General features: G+C 36.0%; 2 protein-coding genes across 2 annotated transcripts in view; one reads left to right on the plus strand and one right to left on the minus strand.

Moving 5' to 3' along the window:
* Nucleotides 1–4,459, minus strand: part of LOC110028060 (putative leucine-rich repeat receptor-like serine/threonine-protein kinase At2g14440) — a gene marked incomplete at its 3' end in the record, with an annotated part of 18,996 nt that extends 14,537 nt beyond the window's left edge. The window contains 3 exon segments of the mRNA XM_020729763.1: nucleotides 2,930–3,074; nucleotides 3,153–4,205; nucleotides 4,269–4,459. Of these exon segments, the coding sequence (XP_020585422.1) occupies nucleotides 2,930–3,074; nucleotides 3,153–4,205; nucleotides 4,269–4,362 (1,292 nt within the window).
* A 4,549-nt stretch (nucleotides 4,460–9,008) lies between these two features.
* The window catches only part of LOC110024591 (26S proteasome regulatory subunit 4 homolog A), a 24,985-nt gene continuing 16,757 nt past the window's right edge, over nucleotides 9,009–17,236 (plus strand). Inside the window, exons 1-6 of the mRNA XM_020724654.1 lie at nucleotides 9,009–9,554; nucleotides 13,172–13,417; nucleotides 14,578–14,747; nucleotides 14,840–15,056; nucleotides 15,406–15,546; nucleotides 15,924–16,039. Of these exons, the coding sequence (XP_020580313.1) occupies nucleotides 9,075–9,554; nucleotides 13,172–13,417; nucleotides 14,578–14,747; nucleotides 14,840–15,056; nucleotides 15,406–15,546; nucleotides 15,924–16,007 (1,338 nt within the window). The 5' untranslated portion in view covers nucleotides 9,009–9,074 and the 3' untranslated portion in view covers nucleotides 16,008–16,039. The remainder of the gene's footprint in view (nucleotides 9,555–13,171; nucleotides 13,418–14,577; nucleotides 14,748–14,839; nucleotides 15,057–15,405; nucleotides 15,547–15,923; nucleotides 16,040–17,236) is intronic.

Below are 17,236 nucleotides of genomic sequence, written 5' to 3' on the forward strand. Positions count from 1 at the left end.
CAGCCATTAGCATTTCTCACAATCTAGTACGGCATGATCACGCCAAACACGTTGAGAAAGACAGACACTTCATTAAGGAAAAACTAAAGTCTTAAGAAATTTGTGTTCGTCTGTGTCATCTAGTAGCCAACTAACGAATTTCCTCAAAAAAAAAAACATTCATTGACCACTATTTGATGATTTCAAGTTCAAGTTGAACATGACTGACATCTATGCTTCAACTTGAGGGCAGTAATAGAATATTTTAATGGCTAGTAATAGTCATAATTTAACTCTGATTATTCTGAGTTATTTCCTTTGATTTCCTTCTTTTTTTTTTTAGTATATTCAGTTTTATTTATTCCTCTTTCTATCATACTCTAAGTTTAGTTTTTCCCTTTTTAGTTGATCTTGTAATGGGTATATATACCCCTCTTTGTATCAATAAAAAGTATTTTAGGTTCTATTCTAACATAACTAAATCTCGAGGAGGTAGAAATTTAAAAAAAAAATCAATTAGAGAAAAACCCTACAGATTTGGTAAAATAATATAAGAAATAAATAATTTATATACTTAATTTTATAGACTTTTGTATGTTAAGTGTGTCAAAAGCACTTGACATTGCCACTGAAATTATTGCATTTATTATATAATCTGTTGTTACAAGTAGTTTTAAGAAATTTTATGATACTTAAATTTTACTATTCTTTCATAAAATGAAGCATAATAAAAATACCGACAATATAAATTTTTGCATATCATGTTTTATCATGATACACGTAAATACAGGTGACTGGTATAGGTGTATAACAGTGTCAAGCATTTTAAATAGACTTGTGATAATGATGTTATAAGCAAAAAAAAAAATCTAGAAATGCCATGTTATATGAGGATAAGTCGGCAAATGATGATGATGGCCTACATAAAAAAGGCAAAAGACCTAATAAAATAATCCTCCCTTGCTGTCAAAAATAGAAAGTCCAGCCTTAAATTGAAGGTCATTGATAAATGACTAACCAATGGACTAGATGACAAAATATTGTTAGCCAAGGCCAATAGGAACCACGTGATATTCTTAAGACTGAATAGGAAAGCAAAAAGGAATGTGAAAGAAAACAAGTAATGCGTTATATGTTTGACATTTAAAAAATGAATTTTATATCTTTGCAGACAAATATATTTAGTTCTTATGATTATCTTTTACTTATGTGAATATAAACGCTTATTTTGATTAAATTTTGATAAAATAGAATAGTCATTTTTATAATTAAAAATGTTCAGATTAATAAAAAAATCTAGCATGAATGTTATTATTTTCTTTCCCAGTATTTTGAATCATATATTAGAATTAATTATCACATTGAGTTTTTAAATCATCAGATTACATAGATTGTTTTTCAATCAAGAGAAAAGAGCAGGTGATGTCGTAGTCAAGTAATTTTGTTTGTATCCTACAACCTTTATGCATGTTTTTTGATGTATCATAGACAAAAGATGCTCGTTATGTAAATTAAAGTCATCTTACAAGTATCGCTCTTTAACAAAAGTTCATAAACTCTATACTATATTTTTGATAATTTAAATAATGCAAATTTCTCTTATAGCAATTATGATAAGAATGTATCAAGATGATTATGAAACTATAAATGAAGTTTTGTGCAATCTAGACTGTAGTCAAGACAGACTAATTTCTACCCACTCGATCCAAATTGGTGAAACCAGAATAGGTGTTAGTGAAAAATGTATCTAATTGGATTGTAAGCCCCAGTTGCGCCTCATGCAGACCTGAGAAGAGTCAAAATAAGATGTGACACTAACAAAGAAAAATTTAATAAGTTGACCATTAATAACTTACGTGTGATTTGAAAGTGTTATTATTAGTTAATGAAAATCAATTGTATAGATTTTATGGAAATATATGTCCCACATTATGAGAAAGGTAGTCAAAACAATTTTTGAGTTCAGCCATTTAAAAGATATGTGACTTCTAAGAAATAATACAATTGTTTAACAAAAAATGATATAAATGCGTAAATGATCAAAAAAATGATCAAAATGGTCACTAGATTTATTAGGTATGTTCACTTTAGCCCGTCTTTTTAAATTGCACATCATCAAATATGAGTTGATTTGATCATACCGTCAATTTTTCTATTTCTTTAGGCAAAAATATGTGTCAGCAACTTATTCATTATGACATTTTGATTTTTTAAAGACTAATCCCAACACTTAAAATGCTAAAAATAATGAGATTGGTGGTAAAAAGCTGGAAATTCTCTTATGAAAACCTTTCACCCATCAATTCCTAATGATAAAGTTGACAATATGACCAAAGTGAATTAAATTTAGTAAGTTGAAGAACTAAATTAGCACTTAAAAATCATAAACTAAAATGGACACACCTAGAAGGCATAGCAACTACAATGCTCGTTTAATTATTTACATATGCAAAACTTAGATGGCCTAATCCTTACAATGCAACTGAACTCTGGTAAGTCTAAGAGGTCCAACAAAAGAAGGTTCAACAACTTCTATCTTAACTCCAGAGATTACAGCAGCCAAATACATATTCAAAGAAGAATGTGTATAAATTATAACTTTAGTCCATTTGTCACCAACTAACTGTTCCTAAGACATGCCGATTCCATTTTTATATGACAAGTTAACCAATTGAATTCAATCATTGAAAAAACAGGGCAACTAGGTATCACCAACCCATCACCATTCTTCCATTTAACTTTTTGCATTAGCTTTTAGGTATGACCACTTTCACTTTGGACGCCCCGAGTCTTCGCCCCCAGACAAAACAACAATTAGAAGAAAAAAAAAGTAAGGCTTTTAATTAGAAAATGAATTAGAGGTTGCAAGCTTTTTATTTTTTTTTTACTTTATAGCATCTTTTCTCATCCTAAAAATTTGTAAGTATATCATGTGGAAAATAATACTTACAGCTGCGTGATGGCAAGCCCTGCTTCTGTACGATGGCAAGTAACTCCCTCCCAAGCATCCCATGTGGAAGGAGCACAGGGATCCCCGTTCCATCCCATTCTATCAGGTACCATGAGCGACTCTTTCAACGCCCTCATCGCATTTGCTAAGCCCCCATATACACAAATACATCAACAACCAAAAACTACCCGGTAAACCTTCACCTTTAAAACATGGAACTCACCTTGGCTAGGCAGACTCGGAAGATCCAAAGGCACCATAGCATAATTCTCAAGCCCGCATATAACAGGCTTCCCAACAACCGGAACAAGCTTCAAGCTAAGTGGCGAGGTGGTCAGATTCTTCGCAATATAATGCCAATCGAACGCTGCAAACCCTCCGACCGCCTTGAATATATCTATCCTCGCGACATTTTTCCCGTTGATATGGATATCAAAAACCCTTTTCCCAGGGGCATTGACACCGGAATCCAGTTCCGAGAAATGGAACCAAACCATGTAATCCAGCCTGGTGTCCACCTGGAGCAGGTACTCGAGACCTACACCTGCCTGCTCAACGGTGATGGCCGTGCGGTATAGCTGCGGTGGAAAATAATTTGGCGCGTGTGCCCCGCCGAGCACGTTGCGGCCGCCGGAAGATAGCGCTTTCACTTTAACTTTCGGGTCTCGGAAATCGGCGTCTGATTGCCACACGCGACCGAAAAGATCGGAGTGATTTGTAAACCCGGGACCGAATAATGCTGAACCACAAGAAAGACGGCCATAGTTAACCAGAACAAAGTCGGATCCAGCAGTGGCAGCATCATAGGCAAGCGGATCGATCTGGAAGATCTCGATTGAGGCAACGACGGGAGGATCTGTGGCAATGGAGTAAAAGCATAGGTCGGCGAATCCGTCGGTGGCCGCAAAAAACAGATCCGCGTATGCGCCGCTGCGCGCGACGGGTTCGGGCCAAGGGGAGCGCCAGGAGAAGACGAGGGTACCTTCAATTGATACATCAAACGATGGGTTCCGCATCTTGGAGTCGTAGTTATCGTATACAGTGAAAGTGCGAAGGTAGTAGCGTCCGGTGGGGACGGGGATGGAGTAGCAGCTCTTTTTGCCGAAGGAGTTTGGGGGGAAGAAACGGAGAGTGCGTTCTTGCGGTTGTGTGAAGTGCTGTGGTTCGGCTACAGTACCGACGGCCCCGCCGGTGAAGTAGCGGTCGGAAAGCCATGGACGTTTGAGGTTGGAAGTGAAGTTGGAGGTGCCACCGCAGTCGATGGAGTAGGAGAGGCCTGAGAAATAGAGAGAAGATTAGAAGTGGTAGGCAGGGAAACGAGAGGAGGAAACGAGCTTACCGTAACTGGTACGTGATGGGGAGGGCGGCGAGGGTGTGGATGCGATGAGGGGAGGGGTGTAGATGAAGAGGAGGAAGGGGAGAAGGGGTGACATTGAGGAGGGAGCTCAGAGCTCAGTGGTGAATGGTGACGGCCACTGCTGTATAATCTATAATAATTTTCCGGTTTAATTGAATTCCGTCGTTCGCGGGGTTTAGATCCCTCAATGTCAAAGTAAAGTTGACTTTATACGCTTAATTTGCGCATTTTATATCAATAAGTGCTAATATTTTTAGAACATAAAATTTACACTGATACCACTAATTTTTCTATATCTACATTTATAACACCTGAACTTTAATGTGTGTGTGTGTCTGTGTGTAAATAAAATAGTGGTCAAGTGAAGTTTCTAACCACTTACAGACGAGTTCAAACCCCATACACGAGGAGACTTAGAGCTTACTTTGCATATGTCAACCAATAAGCAAGTTTCTAACCACTTGACTTATCTGCACACAGACGAGTTCAAACCCCATACACGAGGGGACTTAGAGCTTACTTTGCATATGTCAACCAATAAGTCGGGGAATATATATATATTGGGTTTCGAGAGATTGTTCATTAACGAGCGAGGAAAGAATACCGTTTAGGAGTACGAGACTCAATTTGTCAAGATCGTCTGTTTCATTTATTTGATTAATCAACGTGAACATCAGAAGATCTACCACGTACTTGTTGGTTTGAGAGAGGACACTCGTAGGTGTCTATCGATTGTCGAGTGTATGATATATGGAGAGCTCGTGGATCAAGCTATTCATGCAAAAATTGAGGTAAATGTCTGTGAGAAAAGCATGATGGGAAGGGTAAGAATTCATGTACACAAGCTTATAGGAGTTCCCAAAAGAAACAACACCATAATCATCAGGGGTGGAAGTTAAAAACAATTATGTGAGGTGTTCATTGCGAGAAATGGCATTATAGAACCTGTAACTTGGTTTTCGACGAATGCTTCAATTTTTATAGTACTGACCATAAGGCTAAAGATTGTCCTCTCAAATTTCAAGGTCAGCTGCAAGCGAAATGCCTAGAAAAATAATTATAAGTGTCGTCACAAAAATAAATGATATAAGTCAAATGGAGGATACTTTCAAAAGCATCGTGAAATGAATCAAGCAAAGCATAATTATTTTCAGCCTCAACAACAGTCGTAGCAAGTCGTGGTGCTCCAACTGTATCAGCTCTGCCCTCATATATCACAATACCAACAATACCAAAAATCTCAGCAGCAGCCACTGACGTAGAAACACCCTTTAATGTAACAATCATAGCAATATCAAGCTCCTAAGCAAACCATTCAGGCAATACCACTATGAGTGTTTGTTATGACACATGAAGAAGCTCTTGAAGCTCTTGATGTGGTGACATGTATTATTATTATTTTAAAGTAGCCAACAAGGGTATTATTTGATTGTGTGGTAACCAGTTCATTCATATAAAAAAATTTTGCACTTGGTGCATTGATTTATTCATTATAGTCGTATCTATCAAATATTATGTTCGAGTGGTTCGAGAATTTGTTGATGTATTTCTTGAAGATTTTGTTAGTTTGCCACATGATTATGAGATTGAGTTTACTGTAGAACTATTTTAAGGGAGCACTCAAAATTTGAAAGCACCCTATCATATGACCACCATGGAACTCCAGGAACTCAAGATCCAGTTGTAGGAAATGCTTCATAAATTTTGACTGGTCTAGTGTTTCACCATGGGGAGCACCAGTTATGTTCGTGAGAAAGAAAGAAGAGAGCATGTGGTTATGCATCGACTATAAAGACTTGAATAAGGTGATCGTACAGGTACTCACTGCCTCGTATAGATGATTTGTTCAATCAACTATAAGGTTCTTTTATGTTCTCCGAGATCAACCTCGATCTGACTACCATAAATTGGAGATCAAGAATGAAGGTGTTTCAAAGACTGTTTGTTTGATCTGGATATGTGGACTATGAATTTCTAGTGTTGTCGTTTAGTTTGATTAATGCTCTTACTACTTTTATGGATCTGATGAAAATAATTTTTATGCCCTTCTTAGATTGATTCTTTATTGTCTTCCTTAACAATATTTTTGTCCACTCATAGACAGAGAGGAACACACACAATATCTCATGACAACATTGAATACTCTTCGAGAGAACAAACTTTATGGCAAATTCTCGAAATGTGAAATTTTGCTTCAAGAAGTGGCATTTTGGGAACAAATTATTAGTGGAGTTGGAATTTCTATGGTCCTACAAAGATCATGACAATAATGGAGTGGCAAAGACTGAGCATTGTTACCGAGCTTCATAATTTTCTTGGATTAGCTATATATTATCAAAGATTTGCTGAAGGTTTTTTCTCGCATTCCTGCACACCTATCGAGGTTGACTCAAAAGGCCAATAAGTTTGAATAGTTTGATGCTTTTGAGCAAAATTTCCAGAAACTCAATAATGGCTTAATAATGACTCCAATTCTTACCATTCCCTCAAACACATATGAATTTCATATCTATAGTGATGCTTCACATCAAGGATTCGGATGTGTCCAAATGCAGCATGGTAAACTTGTAGTTTATGCTTCTAGACAACTTGAGGTGCTTGAAAGAAATTATCCTACTGACAACTTGGACTTTATTGTGATATTTGCAGAAATTATTTAGAGTCACTACCTTTATGATATTCGTTATGAAGTCTTCACTAATCATAAGAGCTTAAAGTGCATTTTTACCCGAAAGAAGTTTAACATAAGATTAATACGATGGCTCGAGTTGATGGACTATGATATGGAGATTCGGTACCATATTGTTATGGTAATTGTGGTCGTAGATGTACTGAGCAAAAAATCTTTGACGAATTCAGCGTGAATAGTCATTCAGAAGCACGAGTTAGCATGGGAAAATACAGCGACTTCAGCTCTCACAGTAATAGTGGCAGAAGCTAATCTAGTCATGTATTAAATGTGAATTCAGCCTACACTTATGGATTGTGTTTGTGCAGCTCAAATGATGGATGTAGACTTACTACAACTTATAGAGCAAGCAAATAACTGATTGAAATTTTGATTTTATCATTGATCTATATGTCACTTTGATATTTCAGGATCGGTTGTGTGTTCCACGACATGAAGAACTTCGATATGAGATACTTCGTGAGGCACATTCTACTCCATATTCTGCTCTTTCGGAAAGTAAAAAGATAAATCAAAATCTTAAAAAACTATTTTTGTGGTCAAGTATGAAAACTGTTAGCTGTGTTTGTAGCAGAGTGTTTAACATATTCGATGGTTAAGGCCAAATATCAGAGACTTTTTGGTCTATTGCAGCTTCTTCACAACCATGGGCTTCATGATCAGCCTGTTAAGAATGAAGCAAGAATATGATGTTATTTGGGTTATGACAGATAGACCGAATCATCTCATTTTTTGCCAATCAAGCAGTCATATTTGGTGGATAAATTAGCCAAGATCTACAAGATTAATATTGTTCTACTATATGGAATTCCAACTGTCACTATATCAGATCAAGATGAAAGATTTACCTTCAGGATATGGAAACAAGTGCAATAAGTTGTGGCATGATAATGTACCTCGGTGCTATTTTTCATCATCGGATAAATGAATAGTTGAAGTTCATCATTCGAACCTCAGGAGACTTGCAGAGAGCTTGCATTTTAGACTTTGGAGGTAGCTAGGAGGACTAGATTTCGTTGGTAGAGTTTACTTATAATAATAACTCTGAGACTAGTGTAGGCATAGCGACATACAAAGTAATTTATAACAAAAAGTTTAGATGTCTCTTGCTTGGTTCGAGGTCGGTGAGATACAAATATTTAGACCTTTGCCATTGGATCAAGCTGCCGAAAAGGTTCGTCAAGTCGATATCAACTACAGGCAGCCCAGGGTCATCAGAAGCAGTACTTCGACCCAAAGTATAAAGAGGTTGAATTCACTGTCAGCGATCATGTTTTATGAAGGTTTTATATATGAGCTGAGTTACACGAATTGACAAGATTGAAAAGCTTTAGCTTCATTTCATTGGTATTTTTGAGTTGTTCGAGAAAGTTGATAGAGTTACATTCTATTTGGCTTTTCCTCTGAGAATTGCAGGAGCACACAATGTCTTTCACATATGTATATTGCGGTGTTATGTGCATGAAGACTCTCATATTATATGGTACAAGCCATCGGTGATTTGAGGAGACCTAAGATATGAGGAAGTACTGTATCACATCTCTAAAAGTGAAGTTTAACAACTCCGCTGCCTATCATTTCTTTTAGTTAGAGCACTCTAAAAGAACCAAACATAACTAAAAGCAACTAGATAGATTGAAGAAGAGACGAATGCAAAGCACCCACAGTTGTTTCACAACTAAGGTACGAATTTGGGTAGATAGGGTAGTATGTAAGAGCTGAAATTTCTCATTTCATCCTGATATCATGTGATTTTCTTCTCATTTCATTTTTTCATTGCCTTCTCAATTCAAACTCTCGTGATTTTTTTTTCTCTATTCATTATTTATTCCTTCGCAATTTGATCGATCGCCACCTCTCGCACCTATTTAGAAGAATCAACGCCTTATCTTTGAATGAAGACCTCGCCTCTCCCTCATCTCTCAAGTCCACCAAAACATGTTAAAAATGTAAATTTCAAAGTTTAGATACACAAATATATAAATAATGTATGATACATTTGTAAATGTTTTAACAAATAAAATTGAGTAAGAACTAACCAGGAACACCAAAAGCCTTCCATCTCCCACGCGTGCCTAGATATCACAAGCCGCGGAGCCATGGGACAGGGAACCCCCGGTGGACTGCACAAGCATGGCCTCCCCGGCGATCGGAAGCACGACGGCGACAAGAAGGACAAGAAGTTCGAGCCGGCGGCGCCGCCGTCGCGTGTCGGACGCAAGCAGCGGAGGCAGAAGGGCCCTGAGGCCGCTGCGCGACTACCGACTGTGACGCCACTGACGAAGTGCAAGCTCCGACTCCTCAAGCTGGATCGAATCAAGGACTATCTCCTGATGGAGGAGGAGTTTGTTAGTAACCAGGAGCGCCTAAAGCCACACGAGGACAAGAATGAAGAGGATCGATCAAAGGTCGACGACCTTCGCGGATCTCCTATGAGCGTTGGGAATCTTGAAGAGCTTATTGACGAGAACCATGCCATAGTCTCCTCTTCGGTTGGACCCGAGTACTACGTGAGCATTCTGTCGTTCGTGGACAAGGATCAGCTGGAGCCGGGGTGCGCGATTCTTATGCACAACAAGGTAAGTGCCTTGTCCTGCTGGTTTAGGTATTTGGTCGGGAAATGACTGGAATCTTCATATGTATTAGAATTGCAGCTTATGGGATGATGGCGATCTTTAATGATTAAGTTATTAGGGCTTATGCTGTCATGTAAATTGTCAAATTTTCTAACCGTTTATATAGAACTTTTTTACATTGATGCATGCATGTAATTGAATTAAACCTTGGTGAATAAAGTAGGAATGTCTGCAAAAAGAATATATGCAGATAATAATGATAACAACAATCAATTGTACTGGCAATGCTGTACATGTCCGATTGTTAGGTAACGAGTCATTGGAGGCTATGCTTAGTATAGAAATGAAGAAGTGGTGAGATTGGTCTGTTGGAAAGCTTTGAAGATATATTAAGAAATGATTTAATTTGAGAAATAATGACAGTGACACCTCTTGATGAAAGATTAGTCGAAAATGGACTCAACTGGTTTTGCAGCTTGTAATCAAAGATTGAAGTTTTATCATTAAGTGGATTAATGGGGTAATTGTGCATGTAGCAAGTAGAAAACTGTAGAACAAATGCTGCATAACTAAAAGGTGAAGCAAAATTTGTGTGATTTACAGCAAACACGCAATATGCTAATCAATAATAATGTATGGAGAAGGGATCATAAGTTGCATGTAATTGGCTAAGGTTCTACTCGTAAGATTTTTATAATTTTGAGAACTATTCAAAGTAGTAAATTATCTTTGTGGATATTTTTTTGATGGTTGATGCTGTGATTTGGGTGTCAGATTATTTGATTTGGAATCGTCATTAAGATCGAGACTGATACTCCACAGACAATTATAAAAGACACGGACAAAAAAATATAATACACATATCACCAAGATTTACGTGGTTCATCTTCGGCCAAATATACTTTCTTGGATGAGGAGAGATGATCTAATATACTAGAAAACAAAGGCTGCAATTGTAGCATACAATAATGATAAAACCATCACAATCCTTGTTACTTCTAAAGTATGCCCGCAGATGAACACAAGAAGAAGAGAACACCAAAAATCTCATACAAAGAGCTTATCTCACATAGAAGCCTTTTTCTACTCACATATATCTCCGAAGCCACCAATTTCCTACAAACACTATAACCAAGAGTGTATGTGAGGAGCAAGAGAAATTTCCAATATATATATATTTTTGATGAGTTGAGGCGCACCAACAGCTGCTAAATTGGATGTGCGTTTTTTCACACCACATAATTTCCTTACGAAACTATTCCCAACTCAAATCCCATACAATCACATCAACACATTTTTGAAGCCTTAGTGATAATGATGCACAATTGAAACTATCAATAATATGAAATGTAAAATCTATAATTATTATGACTACTTAAACAACTTAGTGCGCAACTTTAGAAACAGGATATGCAAATTGTTTTACACAAATCTAAAGGAGTGTCTATATGATTAATCTCAATCTAACAATTACACTCATTTTCATCTAAACACCACTTATAGTCTTAATTAATTCTACAAGTGATACCACACAAAATAACTATTGTGTATATATGACTAAACTAGATAAGGGTGTTATTATAAGGCATAATGTTATTGTTCACGTCAACTTCACTAATTAATGCAATTAAACTATTTACACCAATCATTTAACTAATGGTTGCAACTATTGAGATAATGTTGATGTGTCATAGGTCAAGCCAACGTGAGAGTAAATTATGAGCATAATGGCACAAGATAATTTCACCGCATAAGCTTTGTATGATTAATAAAGTTGACACCAGATCACTAGTGCTCAAATAGAAGTTAATATGGTGATTATTATTTAATCATGCTAGGTGTGAGAGTAATGATCTAATTGACACAATAATGATGAATTTTTTATATCACAGTTGCATATGATATTATCACCACATAAACATTAAAGAACAAGTAAAGAAATGAATATCCACACAAATTAAATCTAGTTTATAGAATGATATGAGAGACGATGATATTTATGTAGTTCAACCAAATGGCCCACCTATATGCCCAATCCCATCCAAACGAGGATTCCGTTATCCACCCTTGTTATCACAAGCTCTCTCCATTGCTCCTCGTAGGTCGATAAATCTTCACAGTCTCTTCTTGTATGAAGTGTACTTGCATCTTTGTTACGGTTAAGGGCATAATCACTAAACCAACACTCAACGAAGTATAGAAAAATCTTCGTACGAAGTCTTCCAAAACTTGGTGATGGATAAGGCTATAACCTTTTAATACTATGTATTGCAAATGATATTAAGTTAATATAAATGCAAAGCTACAAGATTTGAACTTCACTCTAAACTGGTACTCAAAGGATATTGATGATGAGTGATATACGGTTGCTTTAACTTGAGAAAATGTAATTTCTTAGCCCAAAACATTCTTTCTATTTATGGAAAAATAATAGTGAAAATAATCAATCATAGAGTAGAAGTATATTGGTACTTATGGAGTTCATTATGATATGATAAATATTCCAATCAACAAATCTTGAGTGACCAAGTTTAACTACAATATTTTCTGCAATGATTATAATAGATTAGCCATCTCAACAATAAGTTATATACGAAACAAATAATATATTGAAAATCGTTATAAATTTATTTTTAGTCAAAACTTTGTTGTATAATATATAAAATCATATTAAAAAAAAACTCAATGAATTCGAGTTTAGCTCGAATTCATTAATTGTAACACTGAGTTATGTAGGCCTTTGTTACTTCTTATTTTGGACACTTATGGTCTTATCCCGCCGCTTATTGTTTAGGCGGGCCTATTACACTTGCCTTTTGTACTTGGTCCCCCACACTGCTTATGCTCATTGGCAAATTTTCCAATTTTCTATTGAAATTTATGAAAACATTTGGCATTCCTCTTCTATGTTTTGAAACCAGCTAATTTCAATAGATTTATATATTATATATAATTTGTTTAGTTTCATATTTTTTCTCCATTAAAAATCATTTATAGAGCCCCAAGGAATACAAAAAAATATTGAGCATTGAATATCAAATTTGAAATAGGATTTCAATTTTCCTCTCTACTTGGGTGTCTTTGTTTTATGCTTGCCTTTGAGTTCTGCACATTTGCGTCAATACCTTTTGTGAGAGGCTCCTTGTACCCGTGTGAGATCAAATTCTTCATTTTGAATGATTTTTTTCCATATCTTTGTCGTTTAATTTATGTAATTGTTGATTTTATATGGTGATTTGGATTTTGTCAAGAAAGATATGTGCTTGGTTTTTATTTGAGATGTAAAATTGATAGTTGCTGAATTTTTATTTTTTCTGCTGTTTTCTTTGTGGAATTTCAAATTTAGTTGATTGTTAAACTATCTCTTAAAATGAACAAATCATGTGTCTTTTTTCTTTTTTTGGCATTTTGTGTTCATTTCGTTTCACATCCTAGGTTGTATTAGGAAATCTAAACCCTCACAAGTCATGCCTTGCTGTCTTCCTTTTTTTTCCCCAGTCGTGCTTTTTTGGAATGTGTTTTGTGCTATTAATCTTTCATCCTTTTAATGTGAAATATTGAGATGTTTTTTGTTACAATATATCTTATTTGTTGGTATTATTTGCTTTGAACATTTCTAGGTTCTATCTGTTGTTGGGCTCCTCCAGGATGAAGTTGATCCTATGGTTTCTGTGATGAAAGTAGAAAAAGCTCCATTGGAGTCTTATGCTGATATTGGTGGCCTTGATGCTCAAATTCAAGAAATTAAAGAAGCAGTTGAACTTCCTCTAACCCACCCTGAGCTATATGAAGACATTGGCATCAAGCCACCCAAGGGAGTCATACTCTATGGAGAACCCGGTACCGGGAAAACTTTACTTGCCAAAGTAAAATCTTTGCTACACTTCCACCATTTTTTATGCTTGTCAAGTATTTTTGAAGCTAATTCCATCTACATGTGTTTTTCCATAAAGCTGATATAATTTTAGGATTTCTTTTCTATTAATTTGTCAAAACTCTGCATTTTGGCAAATGCCAAACCTTTGAAGGATGGTTAGGTTTAGAGGCTCCTGCTGATAGGTTTCTAATGTGGTGCTATTTGAAATAGATGAACATACATTTGATCATTCATAATTGGAGATGATATTGATATTTTATTTAATAGCTTGTGCAAATCTTTACAAGTTGGGCATGTATTATGATTATAAAATAAAATGCAAAATGCCTTAGTAAAAATGAATATCATCACATGTTGCACTGTTTTCTCTTTTGCAACTGAATGAAATTTGATGAATCCATTAAGATGCCTCCTTTTCATAAGAAAGTATAAATTCCAGTTTATGTATAACTAAGGTGAAGGTTTTGTGTATCTTCACAAGGCAGAGTTTAATTTTTTGTAATGGTTTGCAGTCGTCTAAGTATCTTATCTTCAAATTTAGCTTTATTCCAACTTCTCTAATAGCTGAGACAAGGCTAATTATGATGGTCATGGTATTGTTTATGCTATAACTTTATTGTCTGCAATAATACACATGTTTATGCTCAGTTTCTTCTATTCTGGGATTTATATTTCATTGTGCTTGGGGGACAGAAAATTTTTCCAATATCTCCTGTACAGAGAACCATGCCATGTGAGAATACAGATCTCATCTGAGCTGAATAGTGATGTGAGATACTCTTTCTTGTAAGAAGTTAAGAAGTGTACTTTGAAGATTTTTTTTCTTACTCTAATTTTTCTATGTTTTGAACATTTTGATATCTGGGTAATTTTCTATTCTCCATTTTTTTAAAAAAATATATAGATTAATCCTTCTCTGAGTGTCTGCACAGATATTCGTACCTCTTCATTATACATAAATTTTACATTTTGATTCACGTAAGCTCTAATTGACAGTTTTGAATGAGAACTTAAACTTCATAGTTTCTGTATCGTTTAAGAATTTCTTTTCACAGCGTCTGAACATTAGTTCAATATTTTAATGATCTAATAGAACATGTTCTGATTATTTGGGAGGATTTGGTAAAGAAAACTGTGGTTTTTTTCCAGGCTGTGGCTAATTCAACTTCTGCAACATTCTTGCGTGTTGTTGGAAGTGAATTAATTCAGAAGTACTTGGGCGATGGCCCAAAATTAGTGAGGGAACTCTTTAGAGTAGCTGATGATCTTTCTCCATCAATAGTGTTTATTGATGAGATAGATGCAGTTGGAACTAAAAGGTATTTGCAAGAAATTCTCTAGAATGGTAAACAATGTTAATCAGTTATTGTATTAGTCTATAATATGCTTAACCTGTCTGGATTTTGTTTAGATATGATGCTCATTCTGGAGGAGAACGAGAGATACAACGTACAATGTTGGAATTGCTGAATCAATTAGATGGCTTTGACTCAAGGGGTGATGTTAAAGTAATTCTTGCCACAAACAGAATTGAAAGTCTGGATCCAGCCTTGCTTCGGCCTGGACGCATTGATAGAAAGATCGAGTTTCCTCTTCCTGATATCAAGACACGGCGGCGTATATTTCAGGTACAAGTGGCTGGTTTTGTTATTTTGCTCAAGGCCTACAAATATTTTATTTATTTATTTCCCCGAATGAAGATTAAGAAAAGGCTTACATATGTTCATAGATCAATTGGAAGATTAAAATTACTTTAATAGAAAACTGCTCGTCATTTTCCGGTAAAAAGGATATTTTTCCACGTACAGGAACTCTCATGACTTCTACCACTGCAAGTTTTTGTATGCTCATGCATTTATATTGCGACAGGACTGCTTCTATGCCAACTCACAGACTAGCGAATGCCTTTTAAAAACATTTTCTTGCAGATCCTTTTATTTATGCTTGGTAATTTTTATTTTTGTTTTTATTTTGCAGATACATACTTCCAGGATGACACTAGCTGATGATGTAAATTTGGAAGAATTCGTGATGACAAAGGATGAATTTTCTGGAGCTGATATAAAAGCCATATGCACGGAAGCTGGTTTGCTTGCTTTGCGGGAGCGGAGAATGAAGGTATGGTCATAATTTAGACACTTGATGGCATAGTTTTGTTAAAACCTTTTCTATTCATCTCTAAAGTTACTTGGAGTTTCTCATTTTGAGAAATTATATTTAATCTTGTATTCCCTAAAAAATTGTCTTCTGTTATATATTGGATATTTATGCAAATGCTTTTACTGTTATTTCTAAAGTTAGGCATGTGTGAAACTCCTTCCTTTATGAGGAAAAATTACTTTTGTTTGTTCATTTTATGGGGTTTATTTGCCACCCAAAATGTGTGAGCTTGTAAGTACTTAAATGTTTTCTTTTTTAGTTTAATTTTCTTTCTTTCCATGCCATCTGCTTGGACATTTGATGTTGATTTCCATGTTAATTGGTGCATGCTTCAGGTAACTCATGCAGACTTTAAGAAGGCAAAGGAGAAAGTGATGTTTAAGAAGAAGGAGGGCGTGCCGGAGGGGCTCTATATGTGATAATACTGTGTTTTGCTTTGGAATGACCTCCAGTAAGTACTTATTTTATTTGTTCCATAAATCCATTTTATTGGCAGTTAATTGTTTTTATTGTTTTTCGATTGCTATATTGCACAAGAATTTATTTTTTCTTCACTGTTATATTTATTATCATTCGTAATTTTTTTCAAATTATTTTTAGCTTTGGTCCTCATTCCGAGCATGCATATCTTTTGACAACCTATTTGACATTTTCTTGATATTAAGCTGATTGATATGAATTTTCGAGGCATGATTCAGGGCTAAAAATAATGAAAATGCAGATGTGGTGGTGTTTTTTTGGAATGAATTTTAGGAGGAGGAAGAAAATAAATGAGAAGTGGTTACTATTCCATAAGGGTGTGTGTTTGTAGGGCTGTTTAGTTCACATTCGTCTCATAAGCTTAGACTTTGCCGTGCACATTGGTCCGTATTGGGTCTTTTCTAGGTTTGGTCATTGCAATTCCACGTACTGGATGATTTGGATATAGGCCTCCCTGATTAGGGCCATGCTTTAATCACACACTCCCCCCCATTCGGTGGATCTGGCACACATGCTAATCCCAAGTGAATTCCTTGCTTATTGGCTTGGTTGAACCTGACATGGACATTAGGCTTGATTCACGCATAACCATTGAAGACCGTGTTTGTGGAGCATGCGTTGTCAATCCCATTTCAATTACTGGGGGAGAAGAAACGAAGAACCAAAGAAGTGGGAACAAGGAGTCGGGACACTGAGCAGAGAGGGAGAGAAAATGAATAGAGTGGAGAGGAAATGAAGGGGGTTGGAAGCTGAAGAGGTAAGTTTGCCCTATAAAATGCCATATGAGGGAGGCGAGAACTTACTAGACCTAAGAGTGCAAACTAAGGTTTTCCTCTTTGCTGAAGAAGAAAGGGAAGAGGGTGGTGACGTGGAAGGTCGAGCGAAGCGGTGTGAGGAAGAAGGCACGTACGGAGAGCCAAAGTCGCGTGCGTTTGAAGTTCGATCGAAGGAGGAGCCCTTGTACGAGGTAGGCAGCATGCAGATCCCACATGCAGAGGGGTTTAGTGCGAAGGAGAAGCAACACACAGAGGATGCATGATTGTGTGGGGGAAGTAGAATTTTTTTCATTCGCGTGGTTTATGGGTCAACCAAATCTTTAATGGTAAAAGTTAATAATTTTATAAGATACATACATATATATATATATACATACATATATATATATACA

This window comes from Phalaenopsis equestris, unplaced genomic scaffold (genome assembly GCF_001263595.1).
Source record: "Phalaenopsis equestris unplaced genomic scaffold, ASM126359v1 Scaffold000002, whole genome shotgun sequence".
NCBI classification, from domain to species: Eukaryota; Viridiplantae; Streptophyta; class Magnoliopsida; order Asparagales; family Orchidaceae; genus Phalaenopsis; species Phalaenopsis equestris.